At 44.2% G+C, this 24,147-nt stretch overlaps 2 protein-coding genes across 2 annotated transcripts; one reads left to right on the top strand and one right to left on the bottom strand.

The window, feature by feature from the left end:
- Positions 1-3,638: 3,638 nt before the first annotated feature.
- LOC131567313 (transcription factor HES-5-like) lies at positions 3,639-4,467 on the bottom strand. The gene is made up of 3 exons (XM_058818888.1): positions 4,405-4,467; positions 4,010-4,190; positions 3,639-3,880 (listed from the first exon to the last, which is right to left on the bottom strand). The coding sequence occupies exons 1-3, from the start codon at positions 4,465-4,467 to the stop codon at positions 3,639-3,641; spliced, it is 486 nt and encodes a 161-aa protein (XP_058674871.1).
- An 11,544-nt stretch (positions 4,468-16,011) lies between these two features.
- On the top strand, positions 16,012-18,033 carry LOC131567299 (transcription factor HES-5-like). Its single transcript, XM_058818872.1, has 3 exons — positions 16,012-16,119; positions 16,463-16,646; positions 16,964-18,033. The coding sequence occupies exons 1-3, from the start codon at positions 16,054-16,056 to the stop codon at positions 17,227-17,229; spliced, it is 516 nt and encodes a 171-aa protein (XP_058674855.1). The 5' UTR covers positions 16,012-16,053; the 3' UTR covers positions 17,230-18,033.
- Positions 18,034-24,147: the final 6,114 nt, after the last annotated feature.

A 24,147-nucleotide genomic window follows, 5' to 3' on the forward strand; every position in this document is an offset into this window, starting at 1 on the left:
GCTGGGATTTTGCACAGGCATTCCTATAAACCAGAGTGTCTGAAACACCTTACTCTGAAAAACCACCCAGAACTAATTCTGCTGAAAAAACTAACACAGTAAAATTAAAAAAAAAAAAAAAATTAGAAAAAATTAAGAGGTTGTCTATCATATTTTCCTTGAGAAAAAAAGCCAATATTTCCCATTTTTTCCACTCCTCATGGTCATGTGGATGTCACCTCCCAGATGTCCCAGCACATCCACTCAGGGCTTTCTTCTGTGCCTCTCCAGATTCTTCCACATCTCATTTTACAGACAATTCAGATACCCAAAGCCTTTCTATCCTCACCAAATTCTTCCTTAAAAACATTCAGAATAATCCTTTTCCTTGAGGTAAAGCCAACAGCCACATAACTCAGAGTTTTCCCTTCTGCAGGTACCAGGAAATTTCTTCAGTAAGAATTTGCATTCTCTCCATAAAGAGAATGTGTTTTCTTCAGTAAAAACTTTATTTTTAGACACAGTGGACACAGAGGATGTTAACTTTCTTTACTAAAAGCTACATGGTTTGCTTGGCACAATGGATTATTTTTTTTTTAATTTGTTTTACATGGAATTGCTGTGTACAATTCCTTTCTTTTCTCCTAAAAACTGAAAAAATCTGTACAAAAATCCATTTGGAAACTGCATTGTGTATTATGCAGAATGTTTAAAATGGAAAAAAAAAAAAAAAAAAAGCCAGTTTTTCCCATCAACAAGCAACAAGTGGAATAATTAATGCATACCAAGTGTCAACTGTCCATGGGGAAAAGAAGAAAAATCCAGGCATTCCACACAGCCCAGTGCTCCTGAAGGGGATGTGAAAAGGAAGAATTTCCAGCCCCTGTGACACTCCCATGCCTTGATCACTCAGCTATTGCCACTTTGATGCTTCACAAGATGCCACTGGGCTGTTTCATGAACTCCTTTGCAAACCCTCCTTTTCATTTTCAAGCTGCCTTTCTCTTCATGATGATTTAGGAGGGAAAAAAAAAAAAATAAGAAAAAAAAAGGGGTTGTGTTTGGGTATTTTAACCATCCCCATTGTGTGTCACAGTTCAAACCATGTCCAATTCAGGCCTGGTTTCTTTCGGGTAGGCACCAAGTTCCTGCACAGGAGAAGTTGTTTGATCTCCTTTCTCCTCATTAACACCAAAACCATGTCAAAAGGAAACACAGAGTATGAAGAGTCAGCTTTTATCAGCTTTTATCAGCAAATCCTGCTCTTTCCACTCCAACAGCCAGGATTCTACTGCTCTCTTAAGAGCAAGAATCACTGTTGGGTCACTCTCAAAGCAGATTTGAATGTATTACCCAAAAAAGAGAGACACTTCTGACTCCTGCACTGCTGCAAAGGAAAGGAAACAGCCCCACCAACAAGCAGGGAGGGGAATTTTCAGCTGGAGAAATAAGACCATTATTCAGGATATTATTACAAAGCTACCCCTTTACAGTGATGTTCTTCATATTTATGGGGCACATAACTTTTCCTTCTTTGCCAGATATTTGTGAGGGCAGCTGCACCAGCCTGCAGAACCACAGAGACGAGAATTTCCATGATTGCTGGCAGAGGTGGAGCTGGGGAAGTGCTCTTCTCCTCAGGTGTGATGGGAGAAAACCCCTCAAAGCCTGACAAACCCCTTAAATCATGGCAAAACCTTCAAAACCTGACAAACCCCTTAAATTGTGGCAACCCCCTCAAAACCTGACAAATATCTGGAATCCCAGCAAGCCAACCGCTCTAAGCATGGTACAAACGACTTAGGAAAATTAAATTGCCCTCAAAACCTGGCAAACCAAGCCCTTAAATCAGGGTAAAAACCCCTCTAAACCTGGCATGAACTCACCCCTCAAAACCTGGCAAACCAAGCCCTCAAATCCTGGTAAAAACCCCTCTAAACCTGACACAGGTCCACCCCTCAAAACCTGGCAAACCAACCCCTCAAATCCTGGTAAAAACCCCACTAAACCTGGCATAAACTCACCCCTCTAAACCTGGCAAACCAAGCCCTCAAATCCTGATAGAAGCCCCTCAAAACCTGGCCCAAACTCATCCCTCAAAGTCTAGAAAACCAAGCCCTTAAATCCTGGTACAAATCCCTCAAATCCTGGTACAAACCCCTCTAAACCTGGCACAGGTCCACCCCTCAAAACCTGGCAAACCAACCCCTCAAATCCTGGTACAAGTCCCACTAAACCTGGCAAAAACCATCCCTCAAAACCTGGTGAAAACCTGCCCCTTAAACCCTGGTACAAACCTGACTAAACCTGACACAAACCCACCCCTCAAAACCTGGCCAACCCAGCCCTCAAATCCTGGTAAAAACCAACCCCTTAAATCCTGATAGAAGCCCCTCAAATCCTGGTACAAACCCCACTAAACCTGGCACAAACTCACCCCTCAAAACCTGGCAAACCAAGCCCGCAAACCCTGGTAAAAACCAACCCCTTAAATCTTGGTAGAAACCCCACTAAATCTGGCACAAACCCACCCCTCAAAACTCAGCTTAGTGGGCTGAGTTTGTGAACAAATGGTGTGGAAATAGGAGTCAGGTTCTGGGCAGGTGTAGGAGGACATTGCTGCTCAGGTGAGGGATTTGGGACAGGACTGAGGGAATGATCAGTAGGATTCTGCAGGAATCTGTGGGATTCTCAAGAATATGCAGAGTAAACATGAATGGGAGTTCTTTGAGCTTTACAAAAAAACCCATTTCTTCAGAATGACAACTTTACCCAGGGGTGCAGGCACCTGCACATCCTTCAGATGGAGAGACCCACACAGGAGTTGCACACAAATGCATTTTATTGCTCTCTACACACACAGAGATGCATACACAGTATGCAGGTGAGCCATAGGGCAGTCCCAGCACTGGGAGAAACATCATCCACCAGGAATTCGACCACTCAATACAGATAAAAATCATTATTATAATGAAAATGCTAAAAAAAGCATAGCTTACACCCAGAATGTATAACATTGACAAATCAAGCCTGTTACCTACTACTTCTCTTTAACATAAAGCAATAACATACTCTTTTTCTAAATTGAAAAAAGCATCAAATAGTAGAAATATTCCACATAACTTCCTAACTCCTGGTCATCCCTCACACTGTATGTACAGGACTATGAAAGGGCCATGGGGGAGAAATCCAAACCAAAACTCCAAACCTGTTTTTGGTGCTGCACAACTGATGAGCAAACAGAGGGAAATACTTTAACCAAGTGGAAATAAATTTATCCTCCAGAGTGACTGGGCCAACCAGAGTTGTCAGTCAAGCCAGAGCAAAGCTGATGGCTCTTACTGGGAATAGTAGAGAAAATCTCCTACAGCAATTCCTGTCCATCACAAATGTAACATTTACAAACACCCTCCTTCATTCTGAAGACATTGCCCCTGCCTGGGCAGCACTGCACCAGTGCCTACACAGCTTCAACACTAAACAGAACACCTCAGCTTTTGCCAGAGCATCCCAAAAAAAGCCAAAAGCATGGCATTCTCTCACACATAAATAAAACAAAGGGGGGGAAATAAAATTCCCTACAGGAGAGAGGATCACAGCTGGACTATCAGATGCAGTCAGATCCTTCCTCTGGACTGGCACAGCGAGGATTCCTCTGACTACCAGGGCCTCCAGAGAGGGCTGCTGTCCTTTGGAGACACTTGTTTCAGGGCACTGGCATTCCCAGGGCAGAAGGAGACCTCTGGAGCAGCTGCCTGGCTCTTCTGGAAGTGGCTTAAAAGTTTGGTCTGAGTTTCAGTTCGGACTTTGTGAAGAGAGAGGAAATAGAAAGCTTCTTGCAAACACCTGGAGTAGCCCTCCCTGAAGTCAAACTGGGAGCTTTTATGGAAGGATCCTGCAGCTGGAGAAGGGAAGAAAGGAGGGAGAAGGGAAGAAAGAATAGTTTAGAACAGTTGTCCATGGCTCGAGATTCATACAACAGTCACAGAATTGTGGTAAAATGGGGACTGAAAGAAAACCCAACACTTACTCTTCATCTGCAGCTGGCTCTGCTGCTTCAGGTAGCTGACAGTCATCTCCAGGATGTCGGCTTTCTCCAGCTTGGAGTTGGGCTGGTGCCTCTGGAACTCCTTCTCCAGGAGCAGCTTCAGCTGCTCGATGCTGCTGTTAATGCGGTCCCGGCGCATCTTCTCCACCACCGGCTTCCTCAGCTGCAAAAAGCAAAGGGAGAGAGCCCTGTGATTAAAGGATCCTCTCCCTGACCCTCCATTGGATTCCTCAGGTGCAAAAAGCAGAGGAAAAGAGCCCTGTGATTAAAGGATCCTCTCCCTGGCCCTCCCCAGGGCTGTTTGCTGCCCAATGCTCCTCAGCAGAACCAGGCAAGGTCTCGCCCAGTGCAAACTGCTCTGCTGTGCTTGCACTTACTTTATTTTTCTCCTTTGGCGTCAGCATGTTGTCAGACTCCAGGAAAAGAGCGCTGGGAGCCATCTGTCCTGAGCAGAGAGAGGATTTGGAGTGGGATCCAGGAGGAACGTGCTGCTGGGGGCTGCCTGTGGCCGATATTTATACGCGCTGAGCGTGTGGGTCTGCGGCTCGGCGGCGTTTCCCACACTCCAGAGCCAATCCCCGCCACGGGGCAGCACAAAGGGGACAAGCAGCTATTCTTGCATGCTCCAGTGGCACTGAATGGCCGGGGGATAATGACCTCCTTCTCCCAGATGAGCAGGTGGGGAGTGCGCGCTCCCCGAAAAGCCACGGGCGCGGTTCTGCGCGTATCAGGGGATGGGAAGGGCTGCTGAGTAATGCCAAGGATCCATGGCATCCCAGGGGCAGCACGGGGGTCACAGGAGGGAGGAGGAGGAGGAGGAGGAGGAGGAGGAGGAGGAGGAGGAGGAGGAGGAAGGTCAGCTGCCCATGGCGGGATTGATGCTCCAGGAGCGCGCCCAGGCGCGCCAGGCACACGCCAGCAGCTCCTGCCTCTGGAAAATGTGCATTTTGTGATTGGGTTTTGGCAAATAATAAAGTGAATACTGTGAAAAATGCCTATTTTGTGATTGGCTTTTTGCAAATATTAAAGTGAATATTGTGAAAAAAAATGCGTATTTGATGGTTGGCTCTTTGCTAATATTAAAGTGAATATTGTGGAAAATGCGTATTTTATAATTGGATTTTTGCAAATATTAAAGTGAATGTTGTCAGAAATGTATATTTTATAATTGGATTTTTGCAAGTAATAAAGTAAATATTGTGGAAAAATGTGTACTTTATGATTGGGTTTTCACAAATATTAAAGTGAATGTTGTGAAAAATGCCTATTTTATGATTGGCTTTTCGCAAATATTAAAGTGAATGTTGTGAAAAATGCGTATTTTATGATTGGCTTTTCGCAAATATCAAAGTGAATATTGGGGAAAAAATGTGTATTTTTTGATTGGCTTTATGCAAATATCAAAGTGAATATTGTCAAAATTGCGTATTTTATTATTGGCTTTTCGCAAATATTAAAATGAATATTATATGTGTTGTGTTAGAAAGTTATGTTATATTAATTTTCTTAAGTAGTGTGTTAAATACAGTTTTAAGTTATGCAAAAAATGCGTATTTTATTATTGGCTTTTTGCAAATATTAAAATGAATATTATATGTGTTACGTTAGAAAGTTATGTTATATCAATTTTCTTAAGTAGTGTGTTAAATACAGTTTTAAGTTATGCAAAAAATGTGTATTTTATGATTAGCTTTTCGCAAACATTAACGTGAATATTGTGGAAAATGTGTATTTTATGATTGGTTTTTCACAAATATTAAAATGAATATTATATGTGTTATGTTAGGAAGTTATGTTGTATTCATTTTCTTAAGTAATGTGTTAAATATAGTTTTGGGTGATAGCTGTTAGGAAAATTAATCCACAAACACCAGAGGTTTATGTCCATAAAGGAGACAGAGGGGTCATTTTATGGTATTCCAATAAAGGGAAACAATGGGGAAAACCCCTAAATTCCATAAAAATTAAAAATTAAAAGGGAGGGCTATACATTAAAGGGAAATCTTTGGGATCAGGTGTATCAGGAAGTCTGAACCTCTCAAGTGCCTCAGCCAATGTGGAAAGAGAGAAGGGAAATGTGGCTGGGAAACTGGGATAAAAAGGAGGCTGCATCTTCCAAAAATTGGAGACACCCCAGGAGATGCCCCATGGCCTCTCCCTTTATTGGAATAAAGTCAAAGGGACTCCTCTGTTTCCTTTTTGGACATAAACCTCTGATGTTTGTGGATTAATTTTCCTAACATTCCCTTCCCTCAGAACCTTATGCAGCCATTTAGAAAACTCTCATAAGCACTTTATATTTCTGTTTCCAAATACCTGCAAGACAAATACTTGTGGAGAAGGGTCTTGGGATTGTTTCAGAATCAGTTCTGTATCACTTGCTTCCCCCCCAAATCACATTTCACTCTAATTATTTTCATTTAGTCTATAAACAAAGGAAAACTGGGTGCAGAAGAGATTTATATCTCATAAACGTGTTAGAAATCAAATTCCTGATTCCTCATTATTCTCCCCGGGGCCAGTTGCTGTGTTTGTGCTCAGGAGGTGCCTGCGGCTGGGAGAGCTGATAAAAACACAGCCAGGGATTCCTGCTGGAAAACTTGGTTAAATCTGCCAGCAATTTATCCAATAGGTAATGTCAGGGTTTATGTTTGTGGAGCTCTTACTGCAGTAAGTAAACACCAGTTTATTATTTATTATACCACTTGTATTCGCATTAATACATCTGTAGGTGTGCTCACCTTTACATTAACGCGCGTGCGGCCACATTAATGTGAGCACACACCCCCAGAGAGCACAGGGACATTTCTCCCTCCCTCTGCAGCTCATTAGTGGTGCACCAGGTAAGGCTCCAGTGGCCTCTTCCAGGCTCTGCTTTTCCATCCCCATTGTGCTGCCCTGAATGGGCTCCCCTCTCCCAGCACAGAGCAGCAGCTGTTGAGCTCAGGGTCTTTTATGTCAACTTGTGGGAAAGCTTTTGTGACACCGTTTCACATGTTCTCCTCAAAGCCTGTGGATTATCTCTGAGCCCGTGTAATGCCACCTCTGAAACCAATCTCGCCCTCTGTGCAAGAGATTCCCTGAAACAGAAACTCCAGAACTGGGAGTTGTTTCTCCAGCTCGTTAATTGAGCACAGGAAGAAGGAAAGTGCCAGTCCTGTTTTATTAGAGACAATTTCTGTTTCCTTATTGCTGCTTTCCTCTGATTCTCCACTCAGCACCCAGATAAAAACTACATTAATTCCATGGGAACGGCCATGTCAACCTCACCCTCCTTGCTCGTGGGAGTGGTTGTGCATTGGCTCAATGCTCAGAATTTCCTCTCCACCAGCATCCAAACTGACCCAGAGGAAGCTGAACACAAAGTCCACATGCCCAGTTAAAAAAAATTAAATAAAAAAATTAATTTTCTCTTTCTTTAGTATAGTTTTAGTATAGTATATATTTAGTATATATATATAGTATTGTATAGTGTGTATATATATAGTATATATATATACAACATATAGTAAATAGTTACTATATATAGTATATATATATACAACATATAGTAAATAGTTACTATATATAGTATATACATAGTATATATATATACTATATATACTATATATATACTACTATATATATACTGTACATACTATATATACTATATATGTATAGTGTATATATAATATAAATATATATTATATATATTTATATGTATAAATTAATTATATTTAATAAATATATATTTAATATAAAATTAAATATATTTATATAAATATATAGTATATATAGTATAAATACTATATATACTATATATTTAGTACATATAAGTTTAGTAGAGTATATATATATAGTATACATATTTTTAGTATAGTATAGCACTCTTTAATATAATTATATTATAAATAAAATAAAATAAAATAAAATAAAATAAAATAAAATAAAATAAAATAAAATAAAATAAAATAAAATAAAATAAAATAAAAATAAATCAGCCTTCTGAGAGCATGGAGTCAGACTCTCATCTCTCACCTCATGCTGGGGACCCCACAAACACCACAGATCTGGATGTTTGAAACAGGGCACCAACAACATCCTTGCCCCAGAATCCCTGCCAGATGTTAGCCCTTTGGACAGCCCTGAGGATGCTGCTGCTTTCCCAGATCTGCAGAGATGCTCCCACTGCTGCCCTGGCAGCCCGTGCTGCCCAGATGGCCTTTTGGGAGCAGGGGTTTCCCACTGAACACAAAGCAGAGCCAAGCACCGTTGCTAATGTGGTTTGTAGTGGGGCACACTTCCTTTGTGACAGGAGGCAATGTGGTTAAGGAAGGTGTGGGAAACTCCAGAGCAGGAGCAGCCAAACTTCCCCAGCAAACTTCCCCAGCTGTGTGTTAGTAGGTCATTCAGAAAGGGGAGCAGGGGCAGAGATGAGCTGGGAACAGGAAAAACAGCAAAATTGGGATGTTTAGCCAGTGCTGAGTCCTGCAGAGCATCCTGAGGTGGAAAATAAAATAGGTTTAGTCCCAAAGGCCTTACTGAGATCCACACTGAGGCCAACAGAGAATTTGGACTCCAAATTTGCTCTGCAGACTTCCTACCTCTAGAGCAATTTCCTGCTCTCTGTAAATTTGTAAATACAAATTACCTCCACACCTACCCCAGAATGTATCAAAATTTGAATTTTTTCCTTCCAAATACCAAAACAAGAATCAGATCTGTTGTCCCTCATTTCTTTTCTCCACCTGGTATAAAACTTGGCTAAGTTTTCTCAGCTCCCATAGCTCCACATGGGCCATACAAAACTCTCTCAATACCCTCATGCTCCACAGGAGTTGCTGCATTTCCTGGGATGTTTTAAACAGATTGGGGGGTTAAAGAGGCAGACAGGGGATGTGCCTCAGAATTCTCAGAGCAATCTGACCCACCCATGCCACCTCCAGTGGAATAATTGGCTTTGGTGGATGAGCAAGATTCTGCCCTGCAGCTCCTTTCCCTGTCATTTCCTCCCTGCTTTTCCTCCTAACCCTTCCCTACATTTCTTCCCTGCCCTTCCCTGTCCTGCTGCTTAGCTGCTGCAATTTCTCTCTGCCTTCACAGCTTCCTTCCCTTTTTATTTTTTTTTTTTTTATTATTTTTCCCTTTTTCCTCGTGGCTTGCTTTCCCTCCGTGCAGGTTTTATAATCTGATTTTTCGATCTGTCACTCCTTTCCCCCCCTGGCTGTCACAGGCAGATGTGGTTTGGGGACAGGGGTGTCTCAGAGCCCCCACAAGCCCTGGTGAGTGTGGAGTTCCCTCCAGTTTCCCACACTGCTCTCCCATTCAGGCCATTCAGGCTCGGCATAAAGGAAGTGTGCCATGCTACAAGCTGAATTAGAAATGGTGTTTGACTTCCCTTTGTGCCGCACAGAAACCTTGCTCTGGGCAGACCATCTGCATAGCCCTCACCGTGGAGAAAACCATTGATCAGGGCCTGTCAGCCCAGCTGGGGGAACTTGGGAAAGTAATTCCTTGTGCCACTTCAGTTCTTTGGGGCTTAACATCTGGCTGGAAGGGGAGGCGACACTTGATGGTTTAACAGTCGTGCTCCCTTTCAAGTTTGGGATGCTGTTTTGATCCCAGATAAGCCTTTCTGAAATCCTGATTTTAATAACATGGAAAGCATCCAGAAGAGTAGGAATAATGCACTGGGCTTTGCATTTTTTCAGAGTGCTTTACAAATACCAGCTAATGAATTCTCAGCGACCTCCTCCGTGGGTGAGGATGTATTATTAGCACAGTGGTGTTACAAAGGAGGGAAAATGAGGCTGAGAGGAGAAAAACCAAGATTTCAAGATTTCAAACAGCCTGCAGGTCACGGGCTTCTATGGCCAAGAGGTTGTTTGAGACATCTGGTTTGCAAAAATGCTCAGCACCAACTTTTGTTTTAATTAGCTTTGGCATTTCTGAATGGGACCAGCTCCCTTGCTTGTGGGAGGAATTGGATTTCCAGGCTGGACCACACTCACAGCCATGCACCACCCAGATAAGCAGATACCAAAGTTCTCCTTTGCCCTCAAGTGCAGCAGTGGGCTTTGAAAATGTTATTTAGTATGATTTTTCTAAGCCCATGAAACAGCTGGAAAGGAAGATAAATCCCCAATCAGGAAATACTTATTGTTGTGCTCAACAGAAAATAACTCAGTCTCTCCAGAAAGTAAACCAAGTTTTCATTTGCTTATTCATACCCCTGCAGCTGTGCTTAGTGCCTGGGCAAGTCTGTCTGTCTGTCTGTCTGTCTGTCAGCACCACGGAATTCTGCTCAGCTGCTTCCAGCAGGGGTGGTTATCCTGGGATTGGAGCTCCTCAGGGAAGGGATGAAGTGTGCCCTGAATGGACTCCTGAGGGAATTTCTGAATTTTCTCTCTTGAGGGAAATCTGACAATATGCTTTGCCCTGTGGATGGAAATAAGAGCCAACCCAACCCTGCCCATGGCCTGGCAGCTCCTGTGTGTGCCCCTCTGCCAGTCCTTTGCCTGGCTCAGGAGCAGATTTTCCACTTCCTGAAAACCTTTCTTGCTTTGATCAGACACCCTCTCTTCATTCTGCTGCCAGCTGAGAGAGGCAAAAATGTCACGGACGTATTTTCTGAAAAATCCTTTTGCTAGGATTTTTCTCCTGAGAAGCTGAGAGGCCTCAGAAATTAAATGTAAACAATAATTATCTGCTGCTGTGGGATGCAACAGGTGCAGTTTTGATTGGTTTTATGTGGTTGTTTTTAATTAATGGCCAATCACAGTCCGACTGGCTCAGACTCTCTGGTCAGTCACAAGATTTTATTATCATTCCTTTCTATCCCTTACTAGCCTTCTGATGGAATCCTTTCTTCTATTCTTTTAGTATAGTTCTAATAGATAATTTTCTTTTCATATAATAGATCTCATAAAATAATAAATCAGCCTTCTGAAACATGGAGTCAGCTCCTCATCTCTTCCCTCATCCTGGGACCACCACAGATGTGGATGTCTGAAACAGGGCACCAACAACAGCCTTGCCCCAGAATCTCTGCCAGATGTTAGCCCTGTAAAAAGCCTTTAGGATGCTGCTGCTGAAGGCTGCTGGCAGGGCAGGACCCCACAGGAGCCCTGGGACACTTTCCCCAGACACACATCCCATCTCAAAAAATCAGGAGATCCCTGAGCCCCATCCCAGAGATGGGGAACAGGAACGTTCCCAAACTCCTCGGTAACGCAGCACTGAGAGGCAGGAAGGAGCAGAAGGACAGAATCCATCCCAAGGTTGTGTTTTCCAGGTTTGGAAGGAGGAGAATGATGAACACAGCCCGTGGTGGCTCTCACCGAGCCTGAAAGTTTGTCATAAGAATGCAAACCTCAGAAGGCTCAGAAAAACGAAAAAATCAGCGTGACATCCCTGAGCCCCATCCCAGAGATGGGGAAAAGGAACATTCCCAAACTCCTCAGTAACGCAGCACTGAGTCCCAGGAAGGAGCAGAAGGACAGAATCCATCCCAAGGTTGTTTTCTCCAGGTTTGGAAGGAGGAGGGTGATGAACACAGCCCATGGTGGCTCCTGCCAAGCCTGAAAGTTCATTAGAGGAATGTAAACATGAGAAGGCTTAGAAAACCTAAAAAAAATATCAGGGTGACAGGAGATCCCTGAGCCCCATCCCAGAGATGGGGGGACAAGAACATTCCCAAACTCCTCAGTAAATCAGCCCTGAGCCTCAGGAAGGAACAGAAGGACAGAATCCATTTTTCCAGGTTTGGAAGGAGGAGGGTGACAAACTCAGCCCTGAGCCCCAGGAAGGAGCAGAAGGACAGAATCCATCCCAAGGCTGTTTTCTCCAGGATTGGAAGGAGCAGGGTGACAAACGCAGCCCGTGGTGGCTCCCGCCAAGCCTGCTCCCAGGGCAATGTGTTCCTTTGAGCCATAATTGATTCCTGCCATCAGGCACCAGCCTGCTCTCCCCCAGGGTCAGCTCTTTCCCACATCCAAGCCCATTATCCCACAGACCATGCCTTTTGTACAACACACTCCAGCCATTCATGTGCAAAGCAGCTGTAATCCCCAGACCTTTCAGAGTCAATATACCAGGAAATAATAAATCCCTCTTGTGCACTCTTGAATGTGCCGAGAGGTGACTTGTGGGAATTTCAGCTGGGCAGAAAAATAATAAATTCTCCTTAATTTTTAATTATTTGTGATGCTCACTGTAGAAGGACTATGTGGCTGCTTGGGGGTCACCACACAAGCAGCTATAGAAAATTGCTTTTGCCTCTAACAACCCTAAAAATGCAGATCAAGTTGTCTTACATGTTTTTTCTTAATGATCAAAGTCCACTTTCCTTCACTTGTGCACCTGGGAAAGGCAGTATATTAAACATTCTGGATCCAAAGAAAAACTAATTTAAAAAGGTTAAATCTGTGAAGAATGGACTTTACAGTATTAAGATCCCTTTTTGAGTGGGTTCTGGTGTCTCAAGGAGGCAAGATAATGCCACGTTAATGACATTTAATGGAATATTTCATACAACAGTTCTAATAACAACATAACCTTTTCCCCTGGAAGAGGCAGGTTTCCCTCAACTGGTTCACATGCAGAGTTCCCTGTGGGAACAGAGGCCAGTCCTGAATAACAAGTTTTTCATGGTTATTTCTTTATATATTTCCTTCCAGCCAAACAATTTTTATATTATTTTCTGTTTTTCGTGTCACTGAAGACCCTGAGCAGAGCTTGATAGGTAGGATTAGGGCTGGGGTTGGGGTTAAGGACAGGGTTAGGGCTGGGAGAAGGGAATTTCACCTGAGATACCAAAGGAAGCAGAATCCTCAATTAAGAGCTGTCAGAGATAATTAGTGGTCACCTCAAACAGGTAATTCCTTGGCCAAGAACCTCCAGGAAGGAAGTTGTGAGAACAGGAGGGTGATGAAGGGATGTGCCAACACTGCAAGGATTTGTGGTGCTGAATTCTGTGAACCTTCACCATTAGATCAGATCACCCAGCTGTGACACACAGACCCAGCAGCTCACCAGGGTTCATCATTTTGAATATCATACAAAGATAATCCAAAAATAATCCAAAGATTTCTCCCCCAATTGTGTCTGCCTGGGACTCTAGCAGAGTTACTGCTGCCACCAGCACATTTCCCATTAAATTTAGATCAGAGCTGGCTCCATCCTCACCTCCCTCCATTTCCCTGGCTATAAAAGCTTTCCAACAGACCAAGAGAAGAGGATCTCTCAGCACCCCCAGCTCTGCTGCTCCTCCACTCTGCTCCCTGGTGTGGTGGTGTTTGCAGGGGTCTCGGGATGAGGGAAGAGACGAGGATCTGGTTCCATGTTTCAGAAGGTTTATTATTTTGTGATATATATTATATTAAAACTATACTAAAAGAATAGAAGAAAGGATTTCATCAGAAGGTTAGCTAAGAATAGAAAAGGAATGATAACAAATGTTTGTGACTGGCTGAGACAGTCTGGACAGCTGGGCTGTGATTGGCCATTAATTAGAAAAAACCACATGAAACCAATCACAGATGCACCTGTTGCATTCCACAGCAGCAGATAATTGTTATTTACATTTTGTTTCTGAGGCCTCTTGGCTTCTCAGGAGAAAAAATCCTAAGGAAAGGGTTTTCCATAAAAGATGTCTGTGACATCCTGAGGTGCTCCCAGGTGATGCCAGAAAAGCACAAGGGCCACATGAGCCCCATCCCTGCCTCTTGCCACGGGCACAGATCAGCTCCCATCTCCCAAAGGGTTTTTTGGAAGAGCTCAGCACCACTCTCCCATTTCCCAAAAGGGCAAATTGAGGCGGAATACAACAAATCAGAGCCTCAGGACAGCCTGAGCTGCAGCTCAGCATTCCTGCATGAGCCACCCCTGCATGAACCTCTGTCCCTGCCCTTGTCACCCTTTCCCCCTTGGGTGGTGAAACGTGCCCGTTTCAGCCTTGCTGGGTGAAAAAGCCACAGAGTTCGTGGTGCCCCAGCAGCAGCACAGCCCCACAAAGGGGTTATTAGCAGCAGGCTGTGTGGGTTTGGGTTTCTCTGCCTTTCCCAGACTCTTCCCCCATTGATAACATTTCTGGCCGGGACAATGGAAGTGTGCCTTGCGACTCCTCCCGGCATTAGTGACGGTGCTTGAGCCTGAATGATTTAAAGGGAAGGAATCCAACTCCCAAAAGGCCATCTGGCTATCAGTGCTAATGCAGCAATAAAGGTCAGGGCTTCTCAGGAGCGGGGGAAAAGATGGTTTTTGACACTCAAGTGTCTTCAACCAGCTTGGTCCGTGCCTACCTGTGTGCCAGCACGGAAAGGGATAACCCGGGATAGCAGCTCCTGGGAAAAGGCCAGCAGAGCGCACAGGAAAACAGGCAACACCTCATTAAAGCTGGCAGAAGCCGGGGCTTGGTCTCTGAGCTGTGTCTTATTTTGTACCGTAATCCCTTGACTGCTTCAAAGTGCTCATGAGATGTCTTGTCTCCCGGCTTTCCCACAAGGCAGGGAATAAAGGGCTGCGAGGACAACATCTGCCCTCCACAAAGAGCTGGGTCCATTCAGGCTGCCACAATGAGTCCCGCAGCAGAGACACCTCCCTCCTTCCCGTCAACTGCCCCTTACCCCCAGGGCTCCACTGCAGCATTTCCAAGCAAGGAATTCTTAGGTTTTCTTAGCTCACTGCACATTTCCCTCCTCCCTTGCCATGCCCAGATGCTCAGGGGAGGAGCACACCTCTGCCTGGGGCACGCATGGCAGGATGCAGCACAGCTTTCCCCAGGTAGCTTTTGGGTTATTTTGGTGCTGTCTCAAGGGCTGTACCCCAGCAGATATTTTACTCTGCTTTTATATTATATTTACTCTGCTTTTATGTTATAACCCTCCTTTTTACTCACAACACAAAATCAGAACTGACCTCCAACGCCCTCAAAGCTTCGTTCTTTATCTCGCCTTTATCACAAAATATATGGTTGCTTCCCCAGCTCCACACTCCACTGTCACCGGGATATTTTCTGAAAAATCCCCTTAGCCAGGGTTTCTCCTCCTGGCAAAATGAGAAGCATCAGCTCCTTTGCTGCTTTGCTGCTCTGGAATGTGGTCTGGAGATTGTTTGTCCAAAGATGTGAATTGTTTTTAATTAATGATCAATCACGGTCCAGGTGTGTCAGACTGAGGAGTGAGTCACGAGTTTTTATTATTCATTCTTGTTAAAGCTTTCTCTTTCTTAGTACAGTTTTAGTAGAGGGATAGGATAGGATAGGATAGGATAGGATAGGATAGGATAGGATAGGATAGGATAGGATAGGATAGGATAGGATAGGATAGGATAGGATAGGATAGGATAGGATAGGAAGAGAATAGAAATAGAAATAGAAATGGAATGGAATGGAATAGAATAGAATAGAATAGAATAGAATAGAATAGAATAGAATAGAATAGAATAGAATAGAATAGAATAGAATAGAATAGAATAATAAATCAGCCTTCTGAGAACATGGAGCCAGATTCTCATCTCTCACCTCATCTTGGGGAATCTCACAAACCCAACACACAGACACACACACAAACTCAACACACACACACACACAGAGCTCCTCCAAGCTCTGGGAAGGGCAGAGATGTCCCTGGGGCTGTTGATTTACACTCCAGCAGGGTTTCCCTCCCTTTCCCACCTTCTCCAAAAGCGTGCCTGCTCCACCGTGCCAGGCACATGCCAGGCTCGGGAATGCCACCGATGCCAGCCCAACCAGCTGGAGGCTCGGTCCTTTCCCAGCCCCACGCTCCACCAGCGGCGTGGGCAGAAGGTTATTCTCCCCGGGGGCATTGGCAATCAATGTACCATGCACTAATGGATGCTTCCCCTATTGTCCCTGTGCGGGGCTGGATTGGCTGCGGGGCTGTGGGAAACACCGGCCATCCCCACACTCACGTATCTGCCCCGGCTCCCCGGGTATAAATAGAGGGATTTGGGAGCTGCCAGAGCATCTCATCACACTCGGCACACAGCAGCTGCCTGGGGTCTGTGCCCAGGGCTGAGCGCTCGCAATGGCTCCCAGCAATGCTCTCATGATCCACATGGAGGAGAAGCTGCTGCCAAAGGAAAAGAATAAAGTAAGTAGAGCCCCAGAGGGGATTGGAAGGGCTGGCCTGCTCGTAGAAAATAAATATAACGTGGGAGAAGAGGTCTGGGGGAGAGCAAATATGTTAAAGAGACATAAGGAGGATTGTATAGATTTTAATAAATTAAAACGAGTGGGAAATGGGCAGGCAGCATCACACAGCTCTCCTGCCAAAAACACGCATCGTTGAAGATACCAGAGCATCAGAGGGGAAACTGGGTCAGATCTCACCAAATCTCTGAAGATCTGCTCCCTCTCCCACAGCTGAGGAAGCCAAGGGAGGGTCAGGGAGAGGATCCTTTAATCACAGGGCTCTCTCCCTTTGCTTTTTGCAGCTGAGGAAGCCGGTGGTGGAGAAGATGCGCCGGGACCGCATTAACAGCAGCATCGAGCAGCTGAAGCTGCTCCTGGAGAAGGAGTTCCAGAGGCACCAGCCCAACTCCAAGCTGGAGAAAGCCGACATCCTGGAAGTGGCTGTCAGCTACCTGAAGCAGCAGAGCCAGCTGCAGGACCAAAAAGGTGAGAGCAGGGCAGGTATTGCTCACCTGGGGCTGCTCTCTAGCAGATCCAGCCAGGCAGGGGATGGAGCACCCCAGGCACATGAAAGTCACTGCACAAATTGTTGATTTGAGCTCCAGCAGGGTTTCCCTCCCTTCCCCACCTTCCCCCAAAAGTGTGGCTGTGCCCAGCACATGCCAGGCTCAGGAATGCCACTGATGCCAGGGTCACTGGGTGATGAAGGGTGTTGGGTCGTGCCCCATGTTTTGGTGATGATTTGGTCATGTTTTTGGTCATGATTTTAACCCCCAGCATTTGCTTTTTTCTTTCTCTCTCAGGTTTCATGCACAAGAGCCCAGAGCAGGACTTTAACAGCGGCTACCTGCGGTGCCTCAAGGAGGCCATGCACTTTCTGTCCTACTACGAGCCCAAGAAGGAGACCCAGGTGCAGCTGATCAAGCACTTCTGCAAGGCCCAGCTGGCTGCAGATGCCTCCCACCCTGCAGCTCTGCGTGGCTCCCCCCTGTCTCCCTGTGTGCCCCCCAGAAAACAGCCTGCCCAGAAGAGCCTGCCTGCTGCTCCCACCATCTGGAGACCCTGGTAGAGATGCTGAACTTTATTCCCACGTTTTTGCTCCAAAAAAAAAAAAAACCAGAGGGACCTGTGGTTTGTTAGTTCCTCTTCGAAGTAGGAAACGTTGCTTTCCAAAGGTGGGAGGAGGGGGTGGTTATTGTGGTTTTATTTTTTTCTGTCAGCAGAAATGAGGGTCGCTGGGTGGTTTCCCTTCATAGTGAAGGATTTTGGGTGTATCTTGCAGCAAATTTGTTGCTTTTATTGGTGGCTCCTGGCCAAAGGCAGGACCAAGTTCTGTGGTGATTTAGAGAGCAGGTGACCTTTGGTTTCCATCACTGGGCTGTCAGTGGAAATCTTTCTGCTGACTGCCTGGGTCACAGTTCAAGTGCTCCATTGTCTCCTGATAATGTATTGACCTTCCTCCAAGAAGGAGCCCTTTGGAGAATGTATTTTGTATCATAAAGAGGGGATTGAGCCTTTCCCTTTTGAGTGAAAGATGTCATTAAGAAAGGCTGATTCTGCTGAAGCTCCTCTGCTGTTTTTGGTGTCCTTCTTACAGAGAGTTGTGATGATCACAGAGAGCTCTGGGGACAATTTGCTTTGTGCTGCTCTCATTTGAGGGATAATTGGTGCCTTTTGTAAAGGAAATACCTCTGCTATACCTTAAGGAAAAGGGGGAGGAAGGGAGGGAGGCAATAAGTCCTTTATAATCATTCACTGAGCACTGCTAAGGAGCTTAAAAAGCTTTTATAAAGTTGTGATGTATTCATCCTGTGTGATGTTCAACCTGCATGTCTTCGCTGTACAGTACAATAAAAATGGTTTTAGTCATTAATGCTTTGCTTTGGGATGATTAAAAGGGGTGACACTGCTGGGGTGGGGAAGCATCAGGAGGTGTCAGATCTGAGCCCTTCACTCCAATACATGAATAATGTACATGAATAATGTACATGAATTACACCTGGGAAATCCCTTTGGCAGAGCTGGATCTCAGATCCTGTAAGGAAGCAACCTCTGGAAAAATTATCAAAAATCAAAGTGGAAGTGAAATTGAAGTGAGGTGCTGAAAAGTGGCAACCTTTCAGATTTAACAGTGACCTATTGAGCCTCCAACAAATCACTCATTCCAAAGCCAACTTCATTTCCCCCACTCATTTTTCCACCAAGCAGAGATCAGCCTTGTGCTTTCTGCCTGTGCAAATTTCCCAATAACTTCCAAAGGGCTTGGCACCTGCCTCAGCTTGGGGATCTTTGAAGCAACCTGCAATGGGGTGAACTAATTTTGCTGGTTTAATTTTATGACACAAATTCTGTTAGGCTCCCTTTACTGAAGTGACATTAGCCCACATCTGGTTAAAAGTATAATTAGGAGAGGCTGAGGAAGCATTTCCTCTCCTAAATTATTTCCTTTTATTTTACCTTCTCTCCAAAATAAATCTGCACAAATAATCATTTCACAAAAGGATTTTCTAAACACAGTAATTCACTGGTTTGGGTTTATGATAGGGTACCTTCTCCTTCTTTCAGAGATACAGGAACAGCACAAAACACAAATTTTGGTCAAAAATTCAACTTTCCTCAGACTCCCTGGGAAAGCTGCCCTTGAAAAGCTGCATTTCAAGGTTTGAAACTCAGGGTTTGCTCCCAAACAAAAGCAAACACTCAATACCTGATCTTGTCAAAAGCAACCTGAGATCTGCTCAGCTGACAGATCAAACTGCATCCAGCACTGAGCCTGCCCAGTCCTCGCTGGGTTTGTGGTGAAATCCTCTGTTAACTACACAGAAATGCCCCAAAAAACAAACAGGGATGTGCTGCTCTGCCTCATTTTGGGCCGTGGATCATTTTGGTTTCTTTAGGAAACTTAATCCACAAACACCAGAGGTTTATGTCCAAAAAGGAGACAGAGGAGCCTCTCTCTTTATTCAAATAAAGCCAAAAATGACCCCTCTGTCTCCATTATGGACATAAACCTCTGGTGTTTGTGGATTAATTTTCCTAACAGTTCTATTTCTGCGCAGGCTGGTTGAGTGCTCTTCAAGGTGGGGGTTTGGTACAGGTCTCTACCAGTGCTCCAGATTTATTCTTCCTGATGAGCTGCTAAATAATTCACAAGAGATATTTTTGGGTTGCTTAGCGAGCTTGAAGAAGTCACTCCAACCTCTGTGTGCTCAACTTGTCCTTGCCAATTAGCACAGGCTTCTGCACCCCAGCAAACTCCAGCTGTTGTCCATGCCTGGGGGGGATTTAAATCGAGCCTAATTAGGGCATTTTGGGGGAATTCGGGCTCAGCCCAGCCTGAGGTGCACTGCTGGAACCACAGGCACACGTGGCTGCTCTTCTAGGGATAGGATTCCATCCAAGGAACCAGGTGTGAGGGTCACAGCTCTGCAGGTTGGGTAAAAAATGAGTGTGAGGCAGAGAAACATTAAATTTCTCTTCCCTGGGCACTGGGAAGGGACCAAACCCCACGGGAAAAGCTGCTTTCTGTGGTCCAAGTGGTGCAAGTGTCCCCTTTTGCTTTCCATTGTTAGGAAAATTAATCCACAAACACCAGAGGTTTAGGTCCAAAAAGGAGACAGAAGAATCCCTTTTACTTTATTCAAATAAAGGGAGAAGCCATGGGATATCCCCCTGGGATCTCTCTAATTTTTGGAGGACCCAGTCTCCTTTTTATCCCAATTTCCAGCCACATTTCCCTTCTCTCTTTCCCCATTTCTGAGGTACTTGAGAGGCACAGAATTCCTGATACACCTGGTACCAAAGATTTCCCTCTAATGTACAATCCTCCCTTTTCATTTTTAATTCTTACGGCATTTTAGGGGTCTTTCCCCATTTCTGAGGTACTTGAGTGGCACAGAATTCCTGATACGCTTGACACCAAAGATTTCCCAAAGATTTCCCTCTAATATACAACCTTCCCTGTTAATTTTTAATTCTTACAGAATTTGGGGGGTTTTCTCCATTTCTGAGGTGCTTGAGAGACACACACTTCCCAAAATGCCCTGATAGCAAAGATTTCCCCTCTAATGTATAACCATCCCTTTTAATTTTAAATTCTTACAGAATTTAGGGGTCTTTCCCCATTTCTGAGGTACTTGAGAGGTTCAAACTTCCTGATATACCTGATCCCAAAGATTTCCCTCTAATGTATAATCCTCCCTGTTAATTTTTAATTCTTACATAATTTAGGGGTTTTTCTTCCCCATTGTTTCTTTCATCTCTCAATGTCTAATTTCATTGATCAGCAAACCTAAAGTTTATTTGTAAAAGCAAATATCTTTTCCCATTCATCAACCGGTGGAATCTTCCCCATTGTTTCTTTCCTCTCCCAGTGCTGGTTTTATCTACCAGCAGCCCCACAGCTTGTCCGTAAAGACAAATCCACCATTCCTCTCACCACCAAGCCCAGCCTTGCCCCTCTGGGCTTTAATTTACCAATTACCCCCGAGCTAAAAGCCAGACCTCCAACCTGCCCAGCCCTTGCGCACCAAAGGTTATGTTTACAATTTATTAATTATTATCACTTCTCATAATTGAACTCAAAGCCTCTTAGGCCTCCTCCTGCCCCTGGGGTGACTCTCCCCTGCTCCCAACACATTCCCACCCTTAGGGAAAATGTTGTTTATTATGCCGATCCCACAGCTCAGGAATACTCTGCTGACAAAGCCCCCATTAACCTCAGAGTGTGGGCCTGAGTTTCTCGGAGTTTCCCACACTTTCTTCCCTATTTAGGGCATTCAGAGGCCCACAAAGGAAGCGTGCCTCACAACAGCCCACATTAGTGACGCTTTTTTGGCTCCTCATTGTGAGGAGCAGCAATTCCTGTCCCGATGGACCATCTGGAGAGCTCTTTTTCCCAAGGAGCGCATTGATCGATCAGTATTATGCCAAGGCCCTTTTAAAACTTGGGAACGTTATGCTCTTTGACACTAAATAGGTGTCTCAAGAGGGGTTGTCAGAAAGATTTTAAACCATTTAAGGGAAGGGAAAAAAAAAATTTAAAATCGTAATTATTTCTTTAAAAACGCCGTCAGCGGCATCTGGGAGACAGGCCGGCATGGATGTAGGAAATGGTTTAAAATGAAAATGCTCTGAAATTGGTGTGAGCTATGAGTTGTGTGCTGGAAGGACAGTCACAGAGGTATAGGGCACTGCTTTTAAATGTGTGGCACAGATAGGGAAACAATGGGTTTGACAAGGAAATTCTGGGCTTGGCAAGGAAATTCTGAGTTTCCAAGCTCTTTGCTGGTAGCCCACCCTCCTCCAGACCTGTTGCTCCATCGCAGCACACTGAGCTCCCCTTGTTAAGAAAATTAATCCACAAACACCACAGATTTATGTCCAAAAAGGAGACAGAGGTGTCCCTTTTACTTTATTTGAATAAAGGGAGAGGCCACGAGGCATCCCCTGGGGTCTCTCCAATTTTTGGAGGACACAGGCTCCTTTTTATCCCAATTTCCAGCCACATTTCCCTTCTCTCTTTCCCCATTTCTGAGGTACTTGAGAGGTTCAGACATCCTGATACACCTGATACCAAAGATTCCCCTCTTAATGTACAACCCTCCCTTTTAATTTTTAATTCTTATGGCATTTAGGGGTCTTTCCCCATTTCTGAGATACTTGAGAGGTTCAGACTCCCTGATACCAAAGATTCCCCTCTTAATGTACAACCCTCCCTTTTAATTTTTAATTCTTATGGAATTCAGGGGCTTTTCTTCCCCATTGTTTCTTTCGCCTCTCAATGTCTAACTTAATTTATCAGCAAACCCAAAGTTGATTTGTAAAAGCAAATACCCTTTTCCATTCATCAATCAGTGGAATCCTTCCCATTGTTTCTTTTATTTCTCCGTTTTATCTACCAGCAGCCCCACAGCTGGTTTGGAAAGACAAATCCACCATTCCTCTCAAAAATTAGAAGTTAAAAGTTGAATCCACGCTTGTGCTTGTGCTGTTGCTGCAGAGGGAAGTGAAGAATGGGATTTTCTGGATCCCATCCTGGGATTTTTTGGATCCCTCCAGGGATGAAGGAACAGCAGGGGATGGGGAGGAAGGAGGATGCTGGACCTGGGAGGACGCTGGGAGAGGGGAGGGAAGCTCTGACCCAATTTCCAGCGCTGGAAATATGAAATGAGCGGGTTTAAGGAACGCCACGCTGTCCCCAGCACGATGCTCCAAAGGGCTGGGGGTGATTAAAGGCTGATCCCTTCCTGCAAGGGCCGGGCAGATGGGGCTGCAGGCGGGGGCTCTCCCCAGGACCCTCCCAGGCACACTTCCATTGTTGGGCAGCAAAATGGGAAATCCTGGCAGCCCCCTCCATCCGCTGGGAATGCTGAGCCAGGCACGCAGCAGCCCTCTGCTCCCAAACCCCCCAAATTCCGGAGTTTTTCTGTATTTCCCGTGATATTTTCTGTATTTTCCATTATATTTTCTGAAAATTCCATGATATTTTCTGAAAAATACCTTTGCCGGGATTTCTTCTCCTGGGAAGCTGAGAAGCCTCAGAGAGCAATGAAAACAATAATTATCTCATTGCTTCTCCTGTTTTTGCTGCTTTGGAACATGGTCTAGAGATGGTTGAGCAACAGGTGCATGTTTGATTGGTTCCAGAGGGGAACCTGTGGGATTGCTGTGAGCTGAGGAACAACCCCAGGATTAATTCCCTTAACACTTTTAATTTTTAACATTTTTGGGTTTAACTTTTTTTTTTTGACTCAGAGATGGGGTAACTGAGAGGTGTTTTAAAATTTTTTATTCCAGTTTTAGTCTTATGAGAAGGGTGAGATGCTACAGATATTATAATTTGTTATTATAATTTATAAAATTATAATAATATAATTTATAAAATTGTAATAATATAATTTATAAAAATGCAATAATATTTTGTTATAATATTAGAAGTTAGCTATTTTTTAATTACAACACACTTTAAGTGTTTCTTAGCCTATTAGCTTTAAATACCTTAAAATTAATAATCTGAAATTATCCCTCATAAGTCCTACAACAATACACCTTTCATCATTCTATTTATCTAAAATATCTAATCTTACTTACAAAACCATCCTCTAAAACTTATTTCTAATTCACTTTCTCTCTCAACAACGTTTATCCTATTCTATGATATTTATAAATTAATATTTCCTATCTCAAAATTTATATACAAATACAAGCTATATAAACCTTCTATCAAATTTTAAGAATTTTCTTACAAATCCATTTCCCACACCTGCAGCCAGGGATAGCCCCAGCACCAAGGAATACTGCAGATTACTGCAGGAATACTGCAGATTACAAGCTGACAAAATAATTCAGTGAGCTGATTTTGAATGGGACTCATGGTGTTCAGTTATAGTTTTTGACAACCATCAAACCATTTTGATAACCAAGAATTAAAATTGTTGTGCCCTAAGTGATCCATCTAAACATAAAGTGTCTTTGGGCTGGAAGGGAACACACCTGGCTTGTGGAAATTGTGGGAAAGGCTTTAAAATCTTCAGGTTAATAATTAAAAGTACAGGATCACCTTTAGCAGAATGATATCCTTTTATTCACCAGCCCTCTGTGTGATGGGACATTTTGCTGTCCAGGTATCCACAGACACAGGTTTGGCCAGGGGAGGGATGCTCTGATTATTAAATCAGAGGTTTCCTGTTTGATTTTGAAAGGCAGACACAAGAAATAAGCAGGGTTTCCATCAATATTGTAAGAAACAGGTGTTCAAAAACAGCATGAGGCCTCCCCATGCCTGACAGATCCTGAACACGACTGAGTTTGTACTGGGTTGTGCTGGAAGGGGGCAGCAAACCTGAGCTGGCAGCTTAAAACAGCCTGGAAAAAAAATAATAAATATTGCCTCAAGGCATCTCCAATCCAGGATCCTGCCTGGTCCTTTCTCCTTCATTGCAGAGAAATCCCAAAACTGAGCAGAGTCACAGGAGGGCCTCACACC

This window comes from Ammospiza caudacuta, chromosome 22, assembly GCF_027887145.1.
Source record: "Ammospiza caudacuta isolate bAmmCau1 chromosome 22, bAmmCau1.pri, whole genome shotgun sequence".
NCBI classification, from domain to species: Eukaryota; Metazoa; Chordata; class Aves; order Passeriformes; family Passerellidae; genus Ammospiza; species Ammospiza caudacuta.